A 24,461-nucleotide genomic window follows, 5' to 3' on the forward strand; every position below is an offset into this window, starting at 1 on the left:
AAAGTACGTGCTTAATGATAGTGATTTTTCCCTATTAATTTTTTATTTGCAGATGGAGAACTTAATGTTCTAGATGATATTTTGACTGAAGTACCAGAACAAGATGATGAACTGTATAATCCAGAGAGTGAACAAGATAAAAACGAGAAAAAGGGTATGTAAGAGTTCTATTATTTTTGAAATAACAGTATAAATGAGGAGATTCAGTTTCTTAAGAAAATGACTTAAGTGCTTTTTTGTACTTGTTCCTAGAGGCAGTTAACACTAAATGTACATAACAAACTGATATCCATATGAATGGGGATAATCTGTTTTTTTTCTAATATGTGAAACTTTTCAAATATATGGATTTATTCCTGTAGTTGAAAGCTATGTTTTCTTTTAGATTAACTCTGGAGCAGAAATCTTTCAGAAGACTTTTAAAGAAATGAGGCCTTTTCCCCCCTTCCTGATGTATATTATTGTCAATCTTTGGTGAAATAAATGGAATACTACAAATACTACTACTACTTTTTTTTTTTTTTTTTTTTTGTATTTTAAAGGATCAAAAAGAAAAAGTGATCGAATGGAATCTACTGATACCAAACGACAAAAGCCTTCTGTCCATTCAAGACAACTGGTTTCTAAGCCACTGAGCTCATCTGTTAGCAATAACAAAAGAATAGTTAGTACAAAAGGAAAGTCAGTCACAGAGTATAAAAATGAGGAATATCAAAGATCTGAAAGAAACAAGCGTCTAGATGCTGATCGGAAAATTCGTCTATCAAGTAGTGCCTCCAGAGAACCTTACAAGAATCAACCTGAAAAAACCTGTGTCCGGAAAAGGGATCCTGAAAGGAGGGCCAAATCTCCTACGCCAGACGGTTCTGAGGTAGTAAATATTATTGCAGATATAAAACAGAAAGCCATTCTTTTTGAGGCTTTAGAACTGTTTATTCACCCTGACCTTGTCTTTTATATGACTGCTGATTCCCTTTTTCTTTAAACATCAGAGAATTGGGCTTGAAGTGGATAGACGTGCAAGCAGATCCAGCCAGTCTTCTAAGGAAGAAGTGAACTCTGAAGAATATGGCTCTGACCATGAGACTGGCAGCAGTGGTTCTTCTGATGAGCAAGGCAACAACACTGAGAATGAGGAGGAAGGAGTGGAAGAAGATGTGGAGGAAGATGAAGAGGTAGAAGAAGATGCAGAAGAAGATGAAGAGGTAGATGAAGATGGAGAGGAGGAGGAGGAAGAGGAGGAGGAAGAGGAAGAAGAGGAGGAGGAGGAGGAAGAAGAAGAATATGAACAGGATGAGAGAGACCAGAAAGAGGAGGGAAATGATTATGACACTCGAAGTGAGGCCAGTGACTCTGGTTCTGAATCTGTTTCCTTCACAGATGGGTCCGTCAGATCTGGTTCAGGCACAGATGGATCAGGTACTACTTTTTATTTGTAAAAGTTCATCTTTAAAAAAACTTGATAGGTTTCGGTCTTGAAAATGTTTAAATTATAAAATTGTTGAGGAGATGGGGGATATTAATAGGATTGTCTTGTGATCTTTTATAATTATATGCCATTGAATGTTATAAATACATTTGAATAATCTTGGATAAGATTTGCATATTTTAGTAAAGGCATTTCCTAGCTACAGATTGGTTGTGTTGTAAATGAGCACAAGTCCATTTGATTCAGTATAAGGAAATGTATTTCAGATTTCTGTAAATTCTTAGATTTTCATACCAGTCAGCAGTTTATTTAAACACTGATGTACTTGAAGTATATTCATATGAAACCTGTCCACTGGGTATTACAGTATTTCCTTGGTAAAATATCCCTGGATTTCCATCTTATGGCTTCAGAATCAAAACAAATTATTTCTTTTTTCCCTGGGAGCACAGACTTTTCTTCTAATTCTGTGTCTGTCAGTTGACTGGCTGAGACAGGGTCGACAGGAGGGCTGGGGTGTAAGGTATAAGATGGAGACGAAGACTATAAATAAAATTCTTGTGGAAAAATCAGGTAAGAGCTGTCTTGAGTCATTTCTTCAATGCTGTCTATCCTGCCTCTCTATACCTATGAGACAAAAATGTATGACTGTTAGGTAGTTGGAGGCACTAGGCTTAGGGGAACCTTTCCTGGGGGGAGGGTACAGCAAGGAGAGGTCAGGGTACTTACAGAGCACTGTATGACTCTCTTATGTAAAGATGCTACCAGATTGCTACATAAGCAAAATGTACTAAACATAAGAAAATTCCTATTTTTTGAAATACATTTACAGTTTCATTATTATAGAATTTGATCATTTATAATAGTACATTTTATATATATATAGTATAGAAAAGTACTTCAATTGCCAATCACTAGAAGATAACTGGCCATCTGCTCTACTTATACTACATATAGATAGTACATATCTATACTATATATATTACATATTTATACTATATAGATGGTTTATATCTATACTATATACAGTATAGGTAGAACAGATGGCCAGTTATTTTCTAGTGATTGGCAACTGAAGTGCTTTCAACCTTTTGTTCGCTAGAATTCTGGGTTTCGGAGTTAAGATAGGCTTTTCAAGGGAGGTAGAGATAAACGGAATGGATGAGTAGTTGGATTTGTTGTAAAAACTTGTGGAATCTTTAATTCTGTGCTTCCATCATGCCTTTTGCAAACTGATAGGATGTATTTTTTATAATTTAAGATAATAAGAAAAATTTCATTAGCATTATGTGTTGAATGTTCATTTATTGTGGAGAATGTGTGAAACCACTCCCGTGGGTAGGGAACATTTTGTTGTAGGAATCTTTTTTGTATCTGTGTTATTTCTTAGACTTTAATGTTTTTATTGTTTACATTAAACAAAGGGAACTTACTTAAATGGTAGGACCAGAAATCTGCAATTGTAACAGGCTCCTAGGTGATACCATAGTAAGGTAACTTGATTGATATACTTTGTTTTTGTGGAGAAGACATTTCAAATTAAATGGTAACTATAGTTTTATAACAAATCTTGATATCAAAACTCTGTTACTAGATTAGGTTTATTCTAAAAGAGATACCTGAAATTTTTATTTTCCTTATTAAAGGAAAATCCCTTATGTGGAACATGCATTAGGTACTATATTAATAAGCAGGAAATTTTTTTTTATACAATGGTTTATGAAAGAGAATGGAGTGGTTTTGGAACTTCTTCATTAGGAGACATCAGTTTTTAGATAAAAGTGATCACAATTTAGTTTCTGTGTCATGAATTTTCTAGATTCCAGTTCATTTTACCTTATTCTCAGAATGTTTGGTAAGTTTATAAAAGCAACAGGCTGATGGATAATGCTTTATTTATTAGATGATTTTCATTGTTCTTTTGACCTAAGAGTAACAGTTGGGGGAGAGAGCCATAAACTTAAGAGCATTGGGAGTTATTCATACAAAAATGATGAAAATTCCTTGGAGATTTCTAATGCTAATGCTAGATTTAGCATTATATAAAAACAATTGAGTAGGATCTTCTTCTGTTATTTTCCCTGCATTATCTCAGATCTTTTTAGTAATTTTTTTATTATTGTTTTGTCTTTATATAAAGAGGGTCTTGCTATGTTGCCGAGGCTGGGCTCAAACTCTTGAGGTCAAGTGATCCGTCTGCCTAGACCAAAGTGCTGGGATTATAGGCATGCGCCAGGCAGGCCCTTTTTGGTACTTTGGACCATAAAGTAATTCTTTTTTAACAGCAACAAGAGATAAATTACACTAAATCTGATCCATTCATAATGCTTAGACTGCTGAAAGAAATATCCATGGAGGAAAAATTAGAACATATCAGAACTTTTGAAAGGAACAATGAAAAAAGCCCCCCAGACCGGGTAAACCTGTAATCCCCTTTCAGAAATAGTTATAAAACATCCTTTCTACTTGCTCAAGCCAGAAGACCTGCCCTTGAGTCTAGGTTCTGCCACCCAGGAACTGTGGGACCCTAGTCTAGTTGCCTAACCACTTGTCTAATCCAAGGTTTCTTCATCTGTAATGAGAATATCTTGTAAACTTGATCTGAGAATTAAAGGAGATAAGTATTTAAAGCTTTTTAAATAGCTGTCATTATATAGTGGGTTATTGTATACATGGGCACTGATTATTCTTTTTCAGCTCTCCATTGTTTGTATAAAAATAAACATGCATTTTTTTTCTTCTTATTCCCTTATCTCTAAGCTGAAAAGTAAAAGGAGCTTATCATGGTAAAATTAAAATAAAAATAAACAGATAGGAGAGCTGTATTCCATTTCAACTCCTCATGTATATGCTTATAAAGTTCCAAACTAAGCTTGGGACTGGTTCTTAACATGACAGGTAATCCAAAACTTTTCTATTTACTGAAGATTTTCAGCTCTGTTACAGAAGTACACAGGCTACCATTAAAATTGTAGGGGTAAATTTTAAAATGAATTTGAAAATAAGAGCAGTAATCCAGGGAGGAAATGGCTAAGGAGAATGAAATAGAAGACACAGAAACAAGCAGTGACAACCAGAAGGGAATCACTAATTATGGTATATATATTTTTTCCATTTGTAAAGCTTTGGGTTCAGGGGTTTATCACATCTCTTAAGATAGAATCAGAATTGTAATTGTGATGAAGAATGGTAGTGGAGTTTTAAAAAATAAGGACTTAAGACAGTGTTACTTGGTGTGTAGAAAGGACACAGTTTTGAAAGAAATTGTTTTTGCTTTGCAAATTTTTCCCCCTCTTGGAAAACTGTATTCACGGTCACCTATATATGCCAGTTAAGGCCCTGACTTTGTAGTTATTTCATTTGTTTTTATTTGCTTGAAACTAATGAGAGAAATAAGATGCCTGTACTTTTAAAACAGTATTTTTAAAATAAAACATTCTTAGGAAATTGAGGGATCAGGAGAGGAGCACAGACTAATATAAGAGCTATGCAAAAACTAGACATGTAATGATACATTCTTGTTTGATTACTTCGTTTCTATATTGTGATTTAAAAAAAAAAAAACTCTTGTTCTTTTTAGATGAGAAAAAGAAGGAAAGGAAGAGAGCTAGAGGCATATCTCCAATTGTTTTTGATAGAAGTGGAAGCTCTGCATCAGAGTCATATGCAGGTATTCTCATTTTGTGATCATATCTGACTTGATTCTAATGTAATCTGCTTTAGAAAGCGTGTGGAGGCTGTAGTTTAGTGTGAACTTGTTGATGTCCATTAGTACTGATTTTTGGCATGTTCAGTGTAATAATTCTAGAGAAAAACTAAGCTTTTTCTTATTATTTTAATCCTGTTCTGTTACTGCTTAAGTGGAATTTTCACTTTTTTTTTCTTGGAAGATGATGATTCAGTGACTAGTTTTCTGAGTGGGAAACTGTTCAAACACATACTTTTAAAAAAATCCAAACAACCCAAAAAGCAAAACACTCGTACACATTGAGAAGTTTTTTTGTGTGTGTGGGTGCGCCAGGAAGAATAATTTGTCTTGAATGAGAATTTTATGTGACAAGACTGTAGAAATTTTGTCTTATCTCTATTAAAGCTCAATCTGAACAAATGTACTTTGGCTAAATACAGGTTCAGAAAAGAAGCATGAGAAATTATCATCTTCCGTTCGTGCTGTCCGAAAAGGTATCATTTAAATTTGAAATTGTTTTCATTGCATGCTGCACAGTTATTATTTTGCCTTATTGGTTCTCCATTAATAGCTGCTTTTAATGTAGTAATGTTCCGATATATTACATGAAGCAAAAAATAATATCTTACATTGAAAGCTCTCTGTCTGCTTCTTACTGCGTATCTTTTAGAATAATGCCAAACATTTCAGGATATTTTAGTTTTTGGACAAAATGGGATGGGTGTATATGTGTATATGTGTGTATGTGTTATATATAGATGCGTGTGTATATTTATGTATGTATATAATGGTCTATTATCACTGTTGAATCTGAGTAAGAAAATCTGTAAAACTTGGTAACCATTTTCATACTTAAATATGGATTTGATATATCGGAACATCACTAGGTTAGGTTTACTTTCTTGCAGTATGCTGGTTGTCTTTTCTTAGCTTTGCTTTATTACATGTCGTGGCTTAGCTTTCCAGGTTGAATGGGTGATTGTTTTAAAAGTTTAGCTGGGTTGTGGAGGGCTAATTTCAATTAGTACAGTTTTGATCCCTTTGTGTGATAATGGCCTGTGGTTAATTGATTTGGGTTTCTTTTTTTCAGATCAAACCAGTAAACTCAAATATGTGCTTCAGGATGCAAGATTTTTCCTCATAAAGAGTAACAACCATGAGAATGTGTCTCTTGCCAAAGCTAAGGTATTAGCATCAGTTCTGTTGAAACTATCCTAATATTAAAATTTTTAAATGGGAAAGTAGACTTGTATCAAGTAGCATAGGTATTACGGTTTTCATTACGGCTTTAAAGGTCTACATTGCAATTACCACTTAGGATCTGGGTTGTAGTCAGGATCTGGGTTGTAGTTAGGCAGCCTACTTGTAATTTTAGTTTTCTTTTTTTTTAAGATGATTTTAGGAGTCAGAATATTAAATGTTGAAGGCTATACAGTTTAACTTTTTGCTGTAAAAGATCCTGTTTCTGTTGATTTTTGTTTTTGTACTTCCTCAGTGGCTTGTTTATTGTGCTAACACTTCTAAAAGTACCTCGAGTTAACCAATTACTGTTTTATGTTGATGGTTGATGAATACTTTGAAGTTCTTTTGAAATCATTCTTTTATGGAGAGTTTTATTTTTTTAAATTAAGATCATTGGTGTTTAGAAGAAAAAGGAAGAATTAGTTTAAAGGCCCACTCCAGACTTTGCAAAAAGGATATGCATAGTTGCTGTAGGATGTTGTAAGATAGTAATTTTCTTTTTATATTTGGCTGCAAAAATACATTTGTGTGTTATACTAGCTATTATAATGTTTTGCTATTCTTGGTTTAAATTGAGTAACTGTACAGTTTCAACTGATTTTCAGAAACTTTAAAGTTAGACATTTTTCTAACGATATTTTTGTCAATATTCTGTATTTCTAACTTAAGGACTACCCATAAAACTTTACAAACAGAAGGAAACAGTACACCAAATAGCCTTATTCTGCTCTCTAGCTTAAGTGGATTTAGGCAGAAGTACACTTAGCCCTCAGTATCCACAGGATTCCCCATCTTTCGATTTAACTAACTGGATTGAAATAATAGGAGAAAAAGGAATGAGAAATAACACAACAGAAAATACAAACTTAAACACAGTATAACAACTGTTCACATAGCATTTACATTGTATTAGGTATAAGTATTCTAGAGGTGATTTAAAGTATATGGGAGTGTATGCATAGGTTATATGCAAATACTATGCCATTTTATATAAGGGACTTGAGCATCCTCAGATTTTGGTATCTGCATGGGTCCTGGAACCAGTCCCCAACAGAGACTGAGGAACAACTGTAAGCACTTAGTTTGAATGAGATGTCATTTGTATGAGCAGATTAGTGTGAGCTGAATGATAGCATCTGCCTTATTATTCCATTTCTTTTTATCTTTTATGAATGAAGAATTGGTTAAAATGCTTTAGAAATTAACAAATATCTTCCAGCTCTAGGTAGAACATAGGCCTTTTCAGTCAAACTATTGATACATAAAAATTTGAACTTAAAAACTGCTTTGAAAAAACGAAGTTAAATAGAAAAATGCTAGATTCTTGACTAATACAGTAATTTTTAATTATTTGATTAGGCACAGTTTTTCAAGAAGACAAACTTCTAAGTTGCAGTTCACCTTCAAACAGGATGTATTTACCACAGTAAATCGTTGTAATATTAAAATAATTGTAGGTGGTTGGTTTCAGTATGTAGAATTCTAGTCCCTTAGATTTGAACCTCGTCTCCATGTGTTTATTAGTTGCTTTAATAATTTTGTAAAATTGGTAATTGTCTACATTTTTTCCCTTAGGTTTTTATTATTTTGACAGCTGATAAATCTTCATTATAGCTTACTTAAATTGAAAGCACACCAAAATATATAGTTTTTTGTTGCAAACATAACTGGAAACACAAAAGAGTTGTAATTAATTTCACTTTGTGGTCTTTATGTTATTTATATAGGGTGTATGGTCCACGCTCCCTGTAAATGAGAAGAAATTAAATCTTGCATTTAGATCTGCAAGGAGTGTTATCTTAATATTTTCTGTCAGAGAGAGTGGAAAATTTCAAGGTAAGAATAAAAATAATTTGGACATATAAAAACATTAATTATATTAGCATCTACATATTATTATATGATTCTCTTAGGGTTTGCAAGACTTTCTTCAGAATCACATCACGGAGGATCTCCTATACACTGGGTGCTACCAGCAGGAATGAGTGCTAAAATGCTGGGAGGTGTCTTTAAAATTGACTGGATTTGCAGGTAAATTAACACTTGAGTATAGATAACTGAAGTTTTGAAAACGCTGCCAGTTTAGAATAATGTGTTAAAGTAAAAACATCATCATATGCATATCTTACCTTATTCAGTATCTTTATCTAATGTGGGACCCAACAAAGGTGTATTAAGTCTGAAGTTTTATGTATTTGATTTGTTTTGTATATTAGTAATACAGCAGTAAATGAATTGGACAATTGCTTGAAATGTTGTCAGGCATATCTGTATAATTTTAGTGATTTAACATGTCACTTAGCTATTGTGGAATAAGTACTCTGACTTGGCTAACAATTTCGGAGGTAACTAGTTTAGTTGTGGACAGTATTTTTTAAGGAGGTTAGCAAATGATGTTTAGTTGCCATTGTGATCTTTTAAAACTGAATTAAGATTTAACTATATTTATTAGAAAAATAATCAGGCTTATTTTGAACACTGAGTTGTCACTGTTTTTAGGTCCTTACTGCATACTGAATTATTGTACACAAGAAGCTCATTATTTAAGTGATCTTTATGTGGCATACACAAATCTGTTACCTATAAAATTAATTTTAGTTAAAAAGTGTCTGAAAGGAGATGGTTACTTTGTGAGTTTTAAGTTGTTTTTGGGTATTAGATCTTGATGAGCATGAAGGAGTTGGATGAAAAAAAAGAAAACTGCTATGCATATGAAAGAAAGCAGCCTAAGTCAAGAAAAGCATGGAAACAAACTATGGGCGGGGCGGGTGGGGAGGGCATGTGGTTGTGTGAGTGGGATAGGGAGCTACCTTTTTTTATGAAGGAGATGGTTAGGAAAAGAGAAGGACAAAGGGCAAAGATGGATAAGAATGAATGAATGTGAGTCAGCCTAAACGTTTATTGTAGGATAGTGAGGAGCTGTGAAGATAGAGGGGTGATATATTACAAATAGCATACAGTCACTTGCTGCGTAGTGACATATCCATCAAGAAAGAATCTTGTCCCATAAGACTGTAGGATTCGTAAGAGGTACCTATAATACCATATTTTACTGTACCTTTTCTGTGTTTAGATACACAAGTATTTTCATTGTGTTACAGTTACGTACGCTATTAAATACAGTAACATGCTGTGCAGATTTGTAGGCTAGGAGAAATAGGTCATACCATATATCCTAGGTATGTAGTAGACTATACCATTTAGGTTTGTGTACGTACATTCTGTGATGTTCACACAATGAAATCACCTGATGAGTGTATCCCTGTCATTAAGTGACACATAATTGTATTAGGTTGATAATAGCATAGCAAAAAGCTATGTGCAGAAAAAATACTCATCCCATTATTACTTTCTGTGGGGAAGAGTTGGAAATCATCTAAATTCTTTGAAATAGAAAATTAGTTAAACAGATTATAGTTTGTCTGTTAAATATATGTGGAAGTAATCTTGCACATATCAGCATAGAAAGGTATAACATGAAAAAATCCATAATTACGGTATTGGAATGCAGTGTTAGGTGGTGAGACTGTTAGTACTATGTCCCACCTCTCTATTACCCCCAGGGATTTTAAAATATAAATTTAATAGTTTTTTTGAAATCAAAATTAAAGTTGAAAATCTGGTGACAATTTATAGGGAAAGGGAGTGATTATTTTTCAGCAGAGAGATGCACATTTTTATTTATTTTTATTTTGTGAGTGTATGTGACTGCTCTGTAAAGGCTAGAGAAGCATTGTAATGTAACATATTTGCAGGTGTTGCTTTCTTGAGAACAGGAGAGAAAATAATTGCCCATTTTTATGTGGGTTGCAGCAGATTTTTGTTTTGAATGTTATTCTGTTAACTTTCATTTTTACATTATTGATAAGGAAATTTGTTTCTTAAGATGAATTTAATTTTTCATGGATTATTCATTCTGCATATTCTTCATTGACTTACTGACTATTCTACTGACTTGTTTGAAATGTATCAAGCAACTGAAGAGGTAGACAGACTCATGGAGCTACATGGGAGGCTAAGGCATTAGAATCGCTTGAACGCAGGAGGTGGAAGTTGCAGCAAGCCGAGATCATGCTGCTGCACTCCAGCCTGGGTAACAGAGTGAGACTGTCTCAAAACAAAAAACTGTGCACAATTTTACATTGTTTTGTTAAATTTGCTGTATTTGCAGAACCACTTAGGTCAGAGAGTCCCTTACATGTTCTCAAAGAACTCACAGTAAAGATAAGTTGTATCTGTATGCTTCATAACATAGCTGCTCAGAAGGTAACTGTTTGGTTGTTCTATGATTGCGATCTGAGAAGAAAGGATAAAGTAAGAAGGATACATGGATCACAGACCCTTCCATTTTCTTAATTCTGAGCCCTGTTTTGCCTCAGACTTCACAGTTTTCTGTGATGTTCTGGCTGAGATTAACTGTGTTGAAACAGTGCACAGATGTCTCTTGAATATAGTTGGAACCAGTGCCACCAAAGAATCTCAATCCCAAATGATACATCTAGCTTGGCCTATGCTTTTACTTCTACTTGGATCATGGGTATTTACTTGCTGATATTTAAATAACAGTGATAATCCCATTAATTTATAACCTTCTTATATTTTGTTGGCTGTAGATTTTCATTTATTCCTTTCCTATAACTGTTTTAAACTGGCAATTAGAAGAAAAATTTAAATTATTGAACATAATACAAAGAAAACTAGATATCTGCCTCTGGATATTCAAGCTTTGGTGTGGACTTGTTCTAGTCTTTCTGCTTCTGACATCCTGAAAAGGGGAAAAAAAAATTCAGTATTTTTGACTCACTCTTGATGGGTGAAGTAAGGTGTATATTAGAAAAAGAAACCAAGCTTTTAAGTGATACTTAGTGGGTATTTTCATTACTCACTGATCACTCTTCCATGTATATATATATCACTACCATCACAGAACATACCACCTTGTTAGTTTAACTCTAAAATACTTCTGTTTCCCTGGAAAATGTCAAAGTTTTTCCTGAGGTTTAAAAAAAGTTATATAAGATCTGAGCATTCAGGCCAGGTGTGGTGGCTCACACCTGTAATCCTAGCATTTTGGGAGGCTGAGGTGGGAGGATTGCTTGAGCCCATTTGTTCGCAACCAGCCAAGGCAAAATAGTGAGATCCAATCTCTAAAAAATTAAATTTAAAGAAAGATCTGAGCACTCAGTATTCACTTTCAAGAAAATTCATGTAAGGTTATGTGGCATATTCACTGGGTAAAGTTACTTATGTTTTCGTTTTTCCATTATACCTCTGTTCTAGCAGTTCTCTTTGTTTCAGATGTATTCCTGCCTTAGTTCTCTACATAAGGCTTTACCTGGGTTATTTTTCTTTCAAGCTTAACTCATGTACCACTTCTTTCATGAAGCATTTTGTGATTATTTTTCTTTCTTTGAAAATAGATATGACCACTCTTATTAAAAACAAAACAGATCTTCTGTATTGTGCACATAGTACCCATTCTCTTTGAAAATTGTGTGTGCTTGTTTTTTTTTTTTTTCTTTGATGGCTATGGAAGAAAGGTTAGGGATACAAACTCTTTTATCTTTCTTGTCTTTGTATGTCCTTTGGCTGAACAGTTTCATTTGTGTTGTAGGTACAGTGAATAGTTCTTTAAAGTATTTATTTATTTTGGCATTATTGTTTTATGCACAGGCAGATAAAACCTTAAATACTGTTAATTTACAATTATATCTTGGCAGCTAACAACTGTTGATTTTGTGTCATCTTTGTATTCATGTGACATTGTGTTAGGTTGACAAAGCACTATAAAAATACAAGGTATCCTTTTAAGTTTGGTGAGACCATTTTGTCCTATGGCTCAGAGATCTTAAAACCAGGTTTTTAATATTTAAATTATGTAGATACTGCCTTTGAGTTTCAGTAAAGGGCATAATTAATATAAATATACGCATTTATAAATAATTTATTGCACAACTCAAGCCATTCTATGGGTGGTGAAGAATATTGCCATATTGAATGAGGGAGTACACTTGAACAGGGAAAGCAGCCTCCATCCTCCAACTGAGAATAGGGGACACTTCTATTTTCATTTGGTTTTAATAGCTGGGTTAAGGTACAGCTTCTTTTTGGTCAGTTTTAAGTTTTTTGAGGTCGTAGAGGAAAGGGATATGCTGAATATTTTATGTGTCATTTCATTTGCAAACTGCGTAAAACAACTATAAAGTAGATGGTAATATTCTTTCTTATCAAAGGAATAGATTCAGGCTCAGAGAAGAGAGCAGGCTGGGGTTTAAGCCCCGAGTTATCTTGGTTCTCAAGCCCTTGCTCTTAAGTTTTTTTTAGAAAACCGGAGAATATGGAAAAAGTCTCTGAAGAGGCTTTCTGTAGGGAATAAACTCAACCACTGTAAGTGATTTTTAAAATTTTAGTCATATTTAAGTTACAATTAATACAGGAATTCACTGCTAGAAGTAGTATAAGGTCCTTAAAGGATTCTGCAGAAGAATGTAATTGATATTACTTTGTGTTTAGGCGTGAATTACCCTTCACTAAGTCGGCTCATCTCACCAATCCTTGGAATGAACATAAACCAGTAAAGATCGGACGTGATGGACAGGTTTGTGGTTTTAATTGATTCTTTAAGAAGCACATTTAATCGACCCTTTTAGAGGTCTTCCTTGATGTATTTGTTTTAACCATCTGAGATCATATGAGAATTTGAAAAAATAGTCTTATCTGAAGTTTATAATAACTGATTAAGACTAATAAGACATCCATTAATGTTGAAATATAGGCAGCTTTGTATGGTACTTTCATTTGATATAATTGAAGAAATATTTCTAAAGAGAATTTGCCAGATTAAAAAAATGTTTTAACTATATTATCACTGTTTAACAGATTCTTCAGTTTCTGTAATACATTTTAGAATTGCCATTTAGTATATGTGCTAAAGTTTTCTGAGTAGAAAGCAGCTTTCTGAAAAGATTAAATATATGTACTCAAGTTTTCAACTCTACAAATGGAATTGAAAATGTGGAGTAATTGAAAACCAAAACCTTTGATCCTTGTAATTGTCACATGTAACTCTGAACCAGAAGTTTTGTTTTATTTTATTTTTTAATTTTAATGTTTTTGGAGACCAGGTTATGAGAGTGGCAAATTTTTGTATTTTTGGTCAAGACGGGTTTCACCGTTTTGCGAGGCTGATCTCAAACTCCTGGCCTCAAGCCATCCACCTACCTGGGGCTTCCAAAGTGCTGGAGTTACAGGCATGAGCCACTGTGCCTGGCCACACAAAAGCAATATGACATTTTATTGCTCATAAGTAAAAATGTTTTCACTTTTTCAATTACAAATAACTGAAAATGATTTAATTTTAAAGAGCCCATAGATTGGTCTGCCTTTGTGGTAAATCTAATGTATTTCAGTGCACTTAGATCATAATTATCAAAGTTGTTGGTACACACACTAACATGTGTTTTTTCTCCATTGTATTAAATGACTTTGTCCTGGTATTTTTGTATTTTGCACAAAGAAATAGTCCCTTCTTTTCAGAGGGTGATTGTCACAGAATTTTAAGCAACTGCATTTGTGTGTTTAATTTTGGCGATTCTACACTTTCAGTTTTTACCCTTTATATAAATACACAAAACACTTTTGAAATGTTTCATAAATCTGGAAATCTTACTGGAATTGCATATGATCATCAACTTGGGAACAAAACCTCCAAGTCAGTTTTTGTTCTGGTATATCAGGAAAGTGCAAGTCTGTTGAAAGGGTCTGTTTTTGTTTTATAAATTACTGCTTTCCTATTCTAGGAAATTGAACTTGAATGTGGAACCCAGCTTTGTCTTCTGTTTCCCCCCGATGAAAGTATTGACTTGTATCAGGTCATTCATAAAATGCGTCACAAGAGAAGAATGCATTCTCAGCCCAGATCACGAGGACGTCCATCCCGTCGAGAACCAGTCCGGGATGTGGGAAGGTTAGAAACGTTCTTTGGACTGATAATAGGCACATGTATCAGAATAACATGATGGAGGAATATGATTCGTCAAAAGTTTGTTCTGCGGTAAAGAAGAAAGAGAAAATCCTCAAATCAAGCTGCATGGACTAGTTTGTGGCTTCATTGAGGATTTCACATGGTCACCTTGGTCTCAGTCATTTTTCAAGAGGAAAATGGGGATCTTTCCTTATTCTGAAAAAAGTATAACCAGTGATAACCAGTTTAGATTAGATAATACTCTGATAATACAATGTATACAATTGAAATGAGGTAGGCATTTGTTGCTAAGAACAGGCTAGAAAGGAGGAAGAGGAGGAAGTCTTTATTTGCAAAAATTGTTAATATTTTTTAAAAAGCCTTTTCTTTCAGGTATGTCTCTGGATAAGCCTTATCAGATATGGGACTTTTATAAAGGATCACTAATATTTTTTCAGAAGATGACGCCTCATTTAGAGGATAAAATATTTTAAGTTATTTTGATACTCAAGAGGAGCATTATTGGGACTATTTCAGATTTTATCACCGTGATGTGTTAATCCTATTGCCAAATATTCTCTAACATGTACCCAGTGAATTCATACATCTTGCTGAGCTTCTGAAAACAATAGGTTCTTTCCAAAGGGGATCAAGTGGCCCTGGGAGACCCGGCAACAAACCAAAAAGAAGGGCTGTTGCTGTGTCTGTTTACAACTTTTCCAGATGCTGGCAGTACCTGTGGACTTAAAGTGTTTTTTAGAGGATCGCCATGGTTATTGATCACTGCTTTATGAACTAAACAGCATTTTCCAGAAAAAGGGGGTTTAACTTGTTACAGAATTGGAGAAGTCTTTGCAAAGGACTGATTTAAGCCCTTCTACCCAACACCTTCCCCTGTGTAGATTTGCATACAGCTAAATCTAAAATATTCTGCTAAAGACTATTGGATGTATGGTTGATGGGATGAAACCTTTGGTTAAATTTCCTTTTGGTGGAAACATCCTGTGGTAGGTACAGATAATCCAACAAGAGTCCCCATTTCTTTGAGCTTAAAAAGGACACTGTCGAGTAGGTAGGAGGAAACCTGGCAGAGCCCCTTATTTTTGGCCTAAAAGGACTGAGCACCAAGATGTCTTTTGAAGTTTTAAACTAAGAGGTTTCCAGTGCAATACAGTATATACAAGTGAAGTTTTTACCTCAGTTTTGCAATGGACTGCAAACTATACTTATTACACCACTACACCTCCTCTCAAGCCTGCCAGGGCCTCCATTTATGTATGTGGCTTACAGCTTAAAGTCAGTAGTTGGACTACTATATGAACTGTTACTATCATGTTTTATACCGGTCGTAAATGCACTCCCCAAACTACAGGAAAGCGGTATGTTTATTTTTTAAACCAGCTTTTAATTTTCTTAGTATTATTTATTGTAGATGCAACTGTTCTTATTCTGTTGGGGGGGCTTGGGATTATTGCACTTAACTTTGCAGTTTGAATGAACTGTGTAGAAAAAGTTAATGAAAGTAGTTGGTATTCAGACAAATAGCTGAAAACTAGTGAATGCCAGGTTGTTATCAAGTTTTTATTTGACATTAAGGGTAAAAAGATTTATTTTCTAAATATTTTGGACTTTTTTTTTTTTGTTTAACTTTTATTAGCTGCTAAGTAAATTGAAGTGTATTTAATGATGTGTTAAGTAAACCCAATTTATGGAAGACAGTAAAGAAAAGCCCTCTGTAGTCAGTAAAATTTCACCTTCTAAAGAATATATTTTGAACTAGTTTTATGAACTCTGTTAAAATTCTGACCCATTACTTGCCGATTTATAAAAAGCCAGTTTTATTTCAAGGCATTGTCTCTGGAAAAAAAAATTCCCTTAATTCTTAAATGTCATTAAATGTAGAAAGAAAAACTAAATGTTATTAAGGAATATTAAGAAATTAGTTTTTTAAACTATTAAGATTTTAAAAATTTTCCTGTAAAGTTGCTTTTAATAAGTATCAAATTTTCTGTATGATCATGTAAAAATCATAATTTTGTGCAAAGCAGAGGAAAAATAAATTCTTAATTTTGTTTAGACTTAACCTAAAATGACATAAGTTTTAAATATATAGATTTTAGAGTTACATATTGTACAATGATGATAGGTTTTTCTAATTTTTATTTTTCAACTGAATGGAGACTTTATTTGGGAAAGTGTTTTAATTGTTAAACTGGTATTTAGTTTGAGAATGACTCTGTTTACTTTTGTTTAGACTACTAAAATGTGATTTACATGTTTTGATTGGATTAGCCTGCAATTTTCTCATCATAGCATGAGATGGCAGAGAATATCTACTTCCAGCATACATTTAAGGTTTGGTTTATAGGAATTAATTTGAGAATCAAAATGCAGGAATTTTAAAACTAAAAATTAAGGTGTTAAAGTAAATAATGGGTTATGTTTTGTACTTATCTCTGTCAGAAACTCTTACTTTACTATTTGTTCTCCCAGCAGTTTTTGGTTTAATTTCTAATGTGTCTAATTTGTGTAGGCGTCGACCAGAAGATTATGATATTCATAACAGCAGAAAGAAACCAAGGATTGACTATCCCCCTGAGTTTCACCAGAGACCAGGTTAATATTTTATAATCCTGCAGATATTTGATTTCAAATTATTGGAAAAAAAATAAAATAAAAAAATTATAAACAACCCTCACAATCCTGCAGTTTTAAAAGTGAAAAAAATTCAGGACCTGACTAAATCTTGGGAAATTTTAGTAGTTCTCATTAGTGTAATTCTTCCCTTTTTGTCCAGTTTATTCCAGTGTAGCTCATTATATCCTATTACCTGAAATTGCCAATTTTGCAAAAATGAAAACTTATCTGCACATGTGTTTAAGATTAAATGTAGTTATGAAAAGCAATTACCTTATATTCTATCAGGATTTTTCATAAAAATCTTTATGTCTTTGGAGAGGAATGGGAAATCTTTGGTACGTAATCTCTAAATGTAGCTTTTCAATTAATCTATCCCTTACTGGAGTTTGAGAGAGCAAACTATATTCAAGAAGGGATATCATGTATTTAGAACAGAGTCAGTGATGCACTTGTGAAACTTAGGCAGTTAGGAGATTGATGTTAGTGATAGTTGTAGCACTATTATGTAACAGGTGGCTTGATTAGCCTCATTCTTCCAAAATAGGATGTCCTGTTGTAGAAAGTGAAAATAGTTTTTCCCCAGTAACATGACCACTCAGATGTTTCTACATTTTAATTTGTTGGGTCCTTACTAAAAGAAGCAGAGGAAGGAATATTTTTCTAATCACCATCGATTTTTCATTTTCAGTGTATACATCTTCATTTTTGCAACTTTTGCAATTTTTTCCCTCCCCCTTAAGTTTACATTTTAAAAAGCTTATTGGTTTACTTGGTAAGGCCTACATATACCCAAGCTGGAAAGTAAACATTTAAGGAAGTCCTGTCATACTGTGTTCAAGATAGTTCCTCTGCCCTTACCTTCTCTGTGATGCAGAAAGAAGAAATTTTCTGATTAGCAAGATTTGGACTGTGAATGTAGAAGATACGTATATGAAAGCTTCTCTAGCAGTTTACAATTCTATGATATAATTAGTTATTTTCTAGATTATCATGTAATCTGAGAAGAAAATTTGAAAATGGGATAATAGTAACATCACTTAAAATACATATTTCATGGAAAGAATTGAAACGAGTGGTAAGGAAGGTTTAATTATAATGCCATAATAGAAAAATATAAATTTGATTTACTAAAATGCTTGATGTTTGAACAGGGTATTTAAAGGATCCACGATACCAGGAAGTAGACAGGTAAGTCGGGTTCACTCTTGCCTAGCTTTGAATTACATTCTTGGAACTAGTTTATGAATTACCTGAATTTAGTTTCACAAATCTTATTCCCAACAGACGATTTTCAGGAGTTCGCCGAGATGTGTTTTTAAATGGGGTAAGCATTTCATTTTATCTATTTAATGTAGATAAAATCAGGCTCTGATTTATTTTGCAGTTCTGTGATAATTTTTAATTATATTGACATTATCATCTTTCATTTTAGTCCTACAATGATTATGTGAGGGAATTTCATAACATGGGACCACCACCACCTTGGCAAGGAATGGTTTGTATTATTCTATTTTTATAAGTTACATAACTTCATTTGCCGTTCTAATATTTCAGGTGCTTACTCAGAATATGATTGTTACAGTTGCTCATTAAAGAGACATAAACTGGCTGGGCGCCGTGGCTCATACCTGCAATCCTAGCACTTTGGGAGGCTGAGGCGGGCAGATGACCTGAGGTCAAGAGTTCGAGACCAGCCTGACCAACACGGTGAAACCTCGTCTCTACTAAAAATACAAAAATCATTAGCTGGGTGTGGTGGCGCGTGCCCATGGTCCCAGTTACTCAGGGAGGCTGAGGCAGGAGAATTGCTTGCAATCCAGGAGGCAGAGGTTGTAGTGAGCTGAGACAGTGCCACTGCACTCCAGCCTGGGCAACAGAAGGAGACTCCATCTCAAAAAGACTTAAAATACAGATTTTTGGTGATAAATAATTGTGTGCTGTCTTTCAAACTAAAGACCAAAAGCTCATTTGTGTTAATAGTACAGGCTTCAGAACTGTAATAGCATATTATGGTAGTGATTAGTAGTGCAAAGTCTGCTTTGGTTCAGATATATTTCTTTTTCTTCCCATCTCTGTGACCTTGGGTAAATTTCTTAATACAACTCTTAGTTTTCCTCATCTGTAAAATTCCGTAGTTGGCTTATCAAATATAATATTTAGTACTTACTCTGTGGAAGGCACTGTGCTTGTTCTGATTATGTCATGGTGAATGAAATTGACATCGTGATTGTCCTGGTATAGCTTAACATTTAATGTAGTAGTGTCATTCTCATTGTCAAGAAGATAAATTTACAAAGTACATGTTAAGTTTAGCATAGTGCCTGATCTAATACTCACTAAATTTTCTGTGTAAAATAAGATTAATTAAACCCTGATTATTCCTGCTTTTTAACTATTTCCTTTAAGAAAACTTGTCTTCTTAGAGTATATTTTAAGATATTGAAGATAGCTGAAGCATTAATTTTCAAGAAATAAAAACCTGGAAGTTTAGCTTCTACTGTTTTCTTACATTTTTAATTTATCTCTTTATTTTAAATGCTATATGTTATATGGCCTCTTCATCTGACTTTTGTGTCTCTTTAAGGTATACAGTTTTATACTATTGTATGCAGATGATTATGAGACTTTTTCCCTTTATATTCTGGGAAATTTTAAAAATTTAATATATGATCTTGATAGTAACTGTGAAAGTAATCTTTAATTTACCCTCTATTCATTTTTTAATAGCATTTAAAAGTTAATTTGCTCCTGGACTTTTTTTCTTTTTCTTTTTTTTTTTTTTTTTTTTAAAGAGACAGGGTCTCATTTGGTCTCCCAGGCTGGAATGCAGTGGTGTGATCATAGCTCTGTGCAGTCTTGAACTCATGGGCACAAGTGGTCCTGCTGCCTCAGTTTCCTGAGTAGGTGGGACTACAGCACATGCCACTGTGCCTGGCTAATTTTTTATAGAGACAGGATCTCACTCTGTTACCCAAGTTAGTCTCCAACTCCTGGCTTAAGGGATTCTTTTCCCTCAGCCTCCCAAAGCATTGGGATGTGGGCATGAGCCACCACACTGGGCCTGTTGAAGTTTTTAAGAGTAGATACGTACAAAGTGATTAACCAGTTTACCAGTTGTAGAACTAGGATGCCTGATGCCATATGTCTGCTTCACCACTTAACAGTAGTGTGACTATAAGCAGGTTACTTAACTCCTTGTTGCCTCAGTTTTCCCTTTTGTAAACTGGGAACAATAGTATCTATCTCATAAGGTTGTGAGAATTAAATGAGACTAGTAAAGTGCTTAGAACAATGCCTGGCTCACAGTAAGCACCATGTGAGGGTTTGCTATTTCCCTTAGTATTTATATGATAGGAGTAGAAAAGTATAAACATGTTGTATCTTAGAAGATGTGTAATTTTCAACAAACAAAAAGGATATTTTGAAACACCTTAATGCCATAAAATAAATGTCTAGTACAGATTCACTTGTTTGGGATTGGCATTTTGGATGAAGGTTTCTAAGAATGGCTTGTTTACAAGGGTATTTGGTAGATTCTTAATGGGAATGGTTTTCCTTTTTTAGCCCCCTTACCCAGGAATGGAACAACCTCCACACCATCCTTACTATCAGCACCATGCTCCACCTCCTCAAGCTCATCCCCCTTACTCAGGACATCATCCAGTACCACATGAAGCAAGATACAGAGATAAACGAGTAGTAAGTGCACAAGGAGGCAAAGGTGTGAGGGAACTACTTAGAATTCTGTAGGTGATTTAAATATGGGGAGACCACAGTGTGGTGAATGACAGACCATTGCATATTCTTAAACTGCAGACTGTTTTGGAGTAATTCCTAGTTTGTTTTTATTAAAAATGCCTGATTATGCCCCTTTGGATTATATAGGTAGAATATATTTATTTTACTGATCAGATCACAAACTGCTTAAGGCAAATATCTACAAATAGAACCCCTTTTAGGTAGTACCTAGGCTATGTTCTTTCCATATTGAGACCTTAATTATGCCGTGTAATTAATATTGTTAATAGGTATTTCTGAACTTTTTGTGTATTCTGATTCAATTTTTGTAGGATAGATGGTGTATATTAAGTTAGCTGGTAAGCTGTAATCTCATTTAGTCATTTGTTTTTATTTTTACCAAGTGTTAAAGCTAGTAACTAATGAATTGTTTTACCTGTGGTTATTGTGATGTTAACAAAGAATAACTGGATGTTACGATATGTAGCAGGTATGTCCTTTATTCATTGATTCTGTTAATTATTTGATAAGATTGATGTGAAAGCTTTTTTTGATGGCTTCAAAACAGGACCAATGAAAAAAAGACTCTAGTTTGAGTTGTCTGGGTTTTTAACTAGTGGGGTTGAGTTTATTAAATGCTTTTTTTTTTTCCTCTAATATTAGGTACTTTTATTTTAAAAAGTGGAATTGTCTTCTGGCAGGTGTTGGAAGCATAATTCATATGCATATAAGATTGATAGCCTTAGAGAGGTAGTTTTGTTGTTAAACTAAGTAAGATATGCAAGTTAGAATTTTTTTTTCCACTCCCTACTTATGGTGATGAGTGTGTATGGGGCCAAATAAAGATATTTTTATTTTCCAGCTTAAGATGACGAGTGGGCCTATTTGTGAGAATCAGAGTAGCTTTCTGGCCTTTGAGACATTTTTATGTGTTGTCAGTAATTTCCTTATCCTCATAAAGATAGTAATTTTCTCTAAATCAAGTCATATCATGACCTTTAACATTGTGTAAAATAATTTGAGGGTACTAATTAACTGATTCACAAACTTTAAATTAGTAGTTTATTTTCAGTTAGGCATACAAGAAAGAAATACACAGTCTATAATGAAATCTTAGTTGACTAGATGGGTTGTGGTGTCTTAAAAATTCCCATAACTGATCACATGGCTTTTAAAATAGGAAGTCTAAGATTTTTTTTAATTTGTTTTCCTGAACTGTGTTTACCCTTTTTAACAAGTTCTATTTTATGGATCTTTATGTAGTGATTTTTTGGTTAGTATACATATTCTCTGCTTATACAATCACATATATAAAAGGTAATGTGGGATTGTGTTTTCAAATCCTATTTCAGGTAAATTTTGAGAAAAGACCAAAATCAGTAAGACGAGCTGAGAACTAAGAGCAGAAAGTTTAAAGTAGAGCAGAGGCCAAGTTTAGGAGCAGCCACAACTTTTCTTGCACATCACTTAGTTGTAACAATTTAGTTTGAAAGAAAATCTGGAGGCCGGGCGCGGTGGCTCAAGCCTGTAATCCCAGCACTTTGGGAGGCCGAGACGGGCGGATCACGAGGTCAGGAGATCGAGACCATCCTGGCTAACACGGTGAAACCCCGTCTCTACTAAAAAATACAAAAAAAACTAGCCGGGCGAGGTGGTGGGCGCCTGTAGTCCCAGTTACTCGGGAGGCTGAGGCAGAAGAATGGCGTGAACCCGGGAGGTGGAGCTTGCAGTGAGCCGAGATCCGGCCACTGCACTCCAGCCTGGGTGACAGAGCGAGACTCCGTCTCAAAAAAAAAAAAAAAAAAGAAAATCTGGAACATAATCCTCTCAGTTTGTAAAATTGAAGTTGGTAGAATTGGAGGAAAAATGTCGAGCTAGCCTGTGCCAGAAAAACATTGATGACATTTAGCATAATTGGCAGTATATATAGATAATAGTTGAAGGTCATCACTAATTTCTTTGGCCGAAATCTTATTGAAAGGATCAGATGGAAAAGTCATTAAAGTTAAGTAGAAAACTGCATAAAGAGATTTGAGTAATCTGTTGTAGATGTCTAATGAGACATCATCCTTTTTCTAAACCATGTCAGCATATTAACCTTCTGTGAATTAATTTATTATTGCATTTCTTTAGATTGTTCTCTCCGCCAATTATAATATAGAGACTTTTTTCTTTTTTTGTATTTTAAAATTGTTTATATAAATTTTTTTTTTCAAATCAGGGATCCACTTATACTGTTTGCATTTTTGACGTACCTAACACATTTCTTCCGTTTTCTAGCATGATTATGATATGAGGGTGGATGATTTCCTTCGTCGCACACAAGCTGTTGTCAGTGGCCGGAGAAGTAGACCCCGTGAAAGAGATCGGGAACGAGAGCGAGACCGCCCTAGAGATAACAGACGAGACAGAGAGCGAGATAGAGGACGTGATAGAGAAAGAGAAAGAGAGCGATTATGTGATCGAGACAGAGACCGAGGGGAGAGAGGTCGATATAGAAGATAATGGGCTTTTGGAAGCACTGATTGTTTAAAGATACAAAAAATCTTGTATTTTTTTTTGTGTGTGTTTACAAGTAGTAAATTTATTTTCAGCTGTCTACCTATAAAGTTCATTGTGTAGAAGGATTTATTATGACCCCCTTTGTTCCAAGCATGCAGTATCATAAGAACTGGAAAAACTCAAATCCGCCAAAAATCCACAGTTGACAGTTGAATTGACACTTTTATTGGGGCAGAATGGAACAGTCCAAGAATGTAGATATTGATTCTTTCTCCATAAATGTTCTTATAGTGTGTTCATCCTAGAGTTATTTTTTTGTTTGTTTTTTTCTTTTTGGATCTTGATTGATAACTGCCATGATATTTTGCTTTGATGTGTTTCTACATGTAGTTGCACACGGTTCAGTAAAAATAATGCTGCTATCAAGTATGCAAATGTTGAAGTATGATGGTTTGACTGTATGGCAGTGTTGTAGCAGCCTCTTGTTTTTTTCCCCATTGCCTCTTTTTTAAAAAACTTATAAAGTCACTTTTTATTTTTCCTCAGTCTTCAATGATGAGAGCAATATTAAGAAGACATTGCTATCTAATTTTTAATCTTTTTAAATGAAAAATTCCTATGTTCAGTAGCGTGGTTGATGCTATTGTTTAGCCTTCCCCTCCAAATTGTATACATTGGCTTGGAATGTTCACAACTTGCGTGCGTGGCAGCGGAAGACGATTCCCATATTCTACATTGCTACTGTTTTGTATAAAATAAATTGGTAAAGATTGACAGTTATCTTCTGTATTTTTTTCTTATCCAGTTACTGGTTTGCTTTATTATGCAATAATGGACATAAAAATACTTTTTGTTTAGGAATTTTAGGAACCCCATTTGCCTTTTTTGAGGCACATTTTAGCAGAAATGATTGACCTAGGCCTATTGTATTAAAAACTTCCTTCTACAAAACTTCCTTCTATTTCTAACATAAGATACACAGAGTTATGTTAGTAGTTTGGTTAAGTATTTATACACCTGATAACATTTTTGAGTCTACTCAGATCACAGAATCGTTTATTTAGGTTTTGTATTTGTTGTTTTAGTCTTCTGTAAGTGAACTACTTTGTACGTGCTTTCTACTTTACTTCATAAGTAGACTTTTAACCCTCTTATATTAGTTCTGTATTTTAAGTTAACTGTCCAGCTCTCCCAGTGGTAACCAGCTATAACATAGAGCCGCTCAAGAAAACAATCTGTGAAATAATTTTTTGAATCTT

At 34.2% G+C, this 24,461-nt stretch overlaps 1 protein-coding gene across 3 annotated transcripts in view; it reads left to right on the forward strand.

Annotated features, from left to right (window-relative positions):
- The window catches only part of YTHDC1 (YTH N6-methyladenosine RNA binding protein C1), a 36,179-nt gene extending 12,197 nt beyond the window's left edge, over positions 1 to 23,982 (forward strand). Inside the window, exons 2-17 of one of the 3 annotated variants that reach the window (XM_015138613.3) lie at positions 53 to 154; positions 543 to 871; positions 993 to 1,419; positions 5,010 to 5,099; positions 5,558 to 5,611; positions 6,208 to 6,302; positions 8,087 to 8,195; positions 8,273 to 8,390; positions 12,873 to 12,957; positions 14,159 to 14,325; positions 16,856 to 16,938; positions 18,114 to 18,150; positions 18,223 to 18,286; positions 18,395 to 18,457; positions 20,527 to 20,661; positions 22,981 to 23,982. In XM_015138613.3, coding sequence (XP_014994099.1) covers positions 53 to 154; positions 543 to 871; positions 993 to 1,419; positions 5,010 to 5,099; positions 5,558 to 5,611; positions 6,208 to 6,302; positions 8,087 to 8,195; positions 8,273 to 8,390; positions 12,873 to 12,957; positions 14,159 to 14,325; positions 16,856 to 16,938; positions 18,114 to 18,150; positions 18,223 to 18,286; positions 18,395 to 18,457; positions 20,527 to 20,661; positions 22,981 to 23,205 — 2,183 coding nt within the window. In that variant the 3' untranslated portion in view covers positions 23,206 to 23,982. The remainder of the gene's footprint in view (positions 1 to 52; positions 155 to 542; positions 872 to 992; positions 1,420 to 5,009; positions 5,100 to 5,557; positions 5,612 to 6,207; positions 6,303 to 8,086; positions 8,196 to 8,272; positions 8,391 to 12,872; positions 12,958 to 14,158; positions 14,326 to 16,855; positions 16,939 to 18,113; positions 18,151 to 18,222; positions 18,287 to 18,394; positions 18,458 to 20,526; positions 20,662 to 22,980) is intronic. The other 2 variants (XM_001098270.5, XM_002804099.4) reach the window with 2 other exon arrangements.
- The last annotated feature ends 479 nt before the right edge of the window (positions 23,983 to 24,461 follow it).

The sequence above is a fragment of the Macaca mulatta genome, chromosome 5 (assembly GCF_049350105.2).
Source record: "Macaca mulatta isolate MMU2019108-1 chromosome 5, T2T-MMU8v2.0, whole genome shotgun sequence".
Classification (NCBI taxonomy): Eukaryota; Metazoa; Chordata; class Mammalia; order Primates; family Cercopithecidae; genus Macaca; species Macaca mulatta.